Source organism: Lampetra planeri, unplaced genomic scaffold (genome assembly GCF_965212315.1).
Source record: "Lampetra planeri unplaced genomic scaffold, kcLamPlan1.2.h2 scaffold_585, whole genome shotgun sequence".
Lineage (NCBI taxonomy): Eukaryota > Metazoa > Chordata > Hyperoartia > Petromyzontiformes > Petromyzontidae > Lampetra > Lampetra planeri.
The window spans coordinates 1-3,953 of NW_027615408.1; the positions used below are offsets into that span (position 1 = coordinate 1).

The 3,953-nt window shown below is 39.1% G+C and overlaps 1 protein-coding gene across 1 annotated transcript; it reads left to right on the forward strand.

Moving 5' to 3' along the window:
• Window positions 1-1,091: 1,091 nt before the first annotated feature.
• LOC144741530 (interferon a3-like) lies at window positions 1,092-2,170 on the forward strand. The gene is made up of 5 exons (XM_078624047.1): window positions 1,092-1,148; window positions 1,218-1,301; window positions 1,734-1,883; window positions 1,988-2,062; window positions 2,144-2,170. The coding sequence occupies exons 1-5, from the start codon at window positions 1,092-1,094 to the stop codon at window positions 2,168-2,170; spliced, it is 393 nt and encodes a 130-aa protein (XP_078480173.1).
• The last annotated feature ends 1,783 nt before the right edge of the window (window positions 2,171-3,953 follow it).

Consider the following 3,953-nt stretch of genomic DNA (forward strand, 5'->3'; position numbering starts at 1 on the left):
GATGACAATACGAAATACTGTTCAGCAATGCAAGCGCGTTCTTTCAGATTCTATGTCTTTCAAATGAAACAATAATCAAAGTAAACACCACTATCAGAAAAGATTATTTTGGACAAACTAAACGATAATTCCTAACTGAATAATAATTTACCTCCAGTTTGAGGTTCCACATCAGGTTATTTGCGCTGACAAGAGTAGAATAATTTCTCACACATACAGAACATCTACTTTATGTCCTTGTGCTCTGATTTGTGAATGAGAAGGATGAACCCTGTCAGCAGACTGCTGGTTCTCACACTGGAGCATCCAAGTTCCAATTAAATCAATGTGAAATCAGTGTGAGCGTAACTGTGCACCGCAGAAATACTTTCAGGTTCTCTTGAGGGAAGGAACTTCCCTCCGGTGGCTCCAGTGGTTTATGAATGATAATGATAATCACGATGATGTTAGATTAGATGACATTATATTAGGTTAATCACTGCAACTGTTTAGATTAAAACTAACTGTTTAGTAACTGTAGTAACAATTTTTTTTAAATATATTTTAATAAAATAATGTATTACAAATGAATGTCAATGATAATAATTTAAAATCCTAGACTCACTCAGCTAAATACATAAATGAATAAAATCTTCATCAGTGGGAGTGATTTTATTTAATAACCACTCTGGTGTCTATAATTTTGAATTGCAGTATTAATCAAATTACTTCCACTTTCAAATGTTGTGTGCTGTGGGAATATCATTAATAATAATCTGGTTGGTTCTTTTCTCTGTGTCTCCATTTATTGTGGGGGAAAAACATTTCACATTGACTCAAATGAATTTTGTGGCATTCAGTGACATTACTCAGAACGGCATGAAAGCCAATGCTCATGTCAAGTCTCTCCCACATTTGGAAAGTGAAAAGGTGTAACTGTATAAAAAGATGCTGCAGGTCTGATCAAATCCACCTCCAGGAGACACCTGAACCCTCTCCACACACAGCAGCAGCAACCGACCAGTCCAGCATCAAACATGCTCAGCAGCATTGTGTTTGTGTTTTTCTTCCTCGGTCTGAGCAGCACCGCCCCGTCACCGAGCTGCAGGTGGATGACGCACAAGTACAGCGAGTACAGCGAGGCCTCGTTTATTCTACTGGATTCAATGGTAAGTGACCTCAGTGAGTGAAGTCAGTTTATGTGCTTCAACTAGTAATGTTTGTTCTATTTAACACAGGCCAAGAATTCTACTAACATCACTGAGGATGCTGAGGCTGTGCCCTTCCCTGAAGATCTCTACACCCAGGTGTCCAAAGCATCGGTATGGCATCTCATCCTGGAGACTTTAATCCAATAATGCAATTGATTAGAGGTTGTTTTTTTAAATTTAATTTACAAAACACAGTTCCATGTAACTGCTCTGAAACACCACTTCTCAAGTCTCAAGTGGACATTGAGGTCTTTTCTCGTCTCTCTTAGATTATAATTCTCGTGTTTGTTCATGCAACTGTATAAAGCAAAGACTTGTTCAAAGGATGTCAGAGACCGAAGTCCATCAGACCTTTTGTTTTGGACAAAGTCTTCATCTCTCCAACTAATTTTAAAAGTAACCAGAAGTGTTCTGAAGAGTCTATCGTGTGCAATGAGTTGCCTGAGTTGCCTTGATCCTGATTATAATGCTTCTTATGACAATAATCCAAATCTTTTTGTTGTACATTTCCCCTCTTTATAATTTTGATTCTTGTGCCTCCAGGCTGAACATCGTATGAGTTTCATTGCCCAGATTCTGGAGGAGGTGGCTCTTCTGTTTGAGAAGGACCACAGCTCAGCTTCCTGGGACGAGAAAACCCTGGAGGACTTCCTGGGTGTGATACACCAGCAGGCTGAAAATCTGCGCGCCTGTGTGAGTCTCAGATAGGAACAAGTCTTGAAATCCTGCTGAAGTATGCTTATAGATCCAGGTTTAGAATGATGTGTGTGTGTGTGTGTGTGTTTGTGTCCATTCAGGTTGGGAGCAACCACAAGAGCAAGAAGCTGCAAATGTTCTTCAAAGGACTTTCAAAGCGGGTCCTCGAGCGAATGGTATCTATCTATCTATCCATCTATCTATTCATCTATCCGTCTATCTGCCTACCTATATAAAGTACGTTGTTGTTTGTGCAGGGCCACAGTGCTGATGCGTGGAGCTGATCAGGAGGAGGTTAAAATCCATCTGTTCCAAGCAGCCAAACTCACACTCTGCAATAATGTCTGATGTCTGCCTGATTTATTTATTTGCTTATTTATGTAATTTATTGATTAGTTTCACATGTTTGGAATAACGTGTTCAACTGGTTTATTTAAAATAATATATTTAATCTGAAATTATATTTCACTGACCTGCAATTTTAAGAATAAAAACAACTTTCCAGCAAATGTTTAATGTTTTCATGCCAACTCAGACGTACCAACACCAACACAAACAGTAAAATCTCTTAAGCAACTTACCACAACTGAAGACAAAAAAAATCAAATCTAACATTTTAATTTAATTATAAATTCACCATTGAATGTTTTACAATAAAATGTAATAGTGTAATGGTCCAAATGTTTCCTGTTTCATTAAAGTAAAAATAAATGCAGATAAAAAAAACTCTACTAATTTACTAGACTGGGAAGAGAAGGTAAACCTACATACACAGTGTTGAAACCACCTGTTGTAATTTGTAGCACCTCGGACCTCACGGCAAGATTTGAAGACCCCTCTCTGGAATCTGCCCCCATTGAAGACCACAGCGAGTCATGAGTTGTGCGCACAGAAGTGGTGCTTTCATACAAGAAGAGGGCAGAGCAGACGTTTTTTTATGTTAAACACCACCAGATACCAAATGTACGACCAGCCGCAGACACTTGCAGAATTTAAACGCAATAGCCACGTTTCAACCTGTGGAGGGCGCCATTATGCATATTTAGAGCACAAGTGGTTCAGAGGTTTACTCTTTAAAAACACTTGCTAATGATCTGCAAAGATGATATTACTCAGACAGCACTGGGCCGTCCCTGTTGTTGTACAGGTTCATTCACTTACAAACAGCAGAGTATATTGGGGAAGTTTTAGATATTTGTACATTACATCTGCAGCACTGACGTCCAGAAATATACATAAGGAGAATGTTCTTTGGCCAACAGCAGGCACAAGAGGACTCACAACCTGTACACAATGCTGTTGAAGCACCAGAGCGGCTTTAGGTACCAGATCAACCCAGAAGACACACAGCAAACATCACAGAATAATCAGCTAAGAACCTTCGTCGTCTCCATTTTGTGGCACGACCTAAAACTTTGACGCCACAAGTTGTGTAAAGTTAGTCACTTTCTCTCCCACGGGGCCTCGGTGCCCTCGGCGTCGGCGTAAACATCAAGTTCTTCGTACAGATCTCCGTCACATGTCTCAGTGGCCAAACCCTGAGAAGTACACATCAGTTTGAGTTTTTTTTTAAATGTGTTTGACAGTAGTCAGTGTTGACGCAGCTGTTAGTTAAACAACTGACACATCTCAACATTTGAAACACGAGTTGAATGTAAAAATATAAATATGTAAATAAAGTGCTTTTGTACAAATAATTTTGAAATCTCTCTATCTATCTTACACACACACACACACACACACACACACACACACACACATAAACGCTTTATAACAAACCTCATAGATGTGCTCAATCTCCGGCTCCTCGTAGATGCCTGTCCGCTTTTTTCTTCTGATTAGTAGGAGAGAACAAAGAACACAGTTCTAGACGCCGAATCATCAACTGAAAATGAACATATAACTACACATTTTTCCTTCTTTTTGTAATATGGACCGATCTTTTGTGTCTTTAATAAAGAAGTCAATCTGAACTCGACATGAAACACACTCACAGTATCTGTTGTGGTGTTCCTCTGTAAAATGGTTCTCACCTGTTCTTGTGTCAAAAGTGAAAAAGAAACTGAT

Coding starts and splice junctions, on each gene's coding strand:
- LOC144741530 (XM_078624047.1), top strand. CDS start 1,092: ATGACGCACAAGTACAGCGAGTACAGCGAGGCCTCGTTTATTCTACTG. Junction 1,884..1,987: donor CTGAAAATCTGCGCGCCTGT/GTGAGTCTCAGA, acceptor GTGTCCATTCAG/GTTGGGAGCAACCACAAGAG. Junction 2,063..2,143: donor AGCGGGTCCTCGAGCGAATG/GTATCTATCTAT, acceptor TTGTTTGTGCAG/GGCCACAGTGCTGATGCGTG.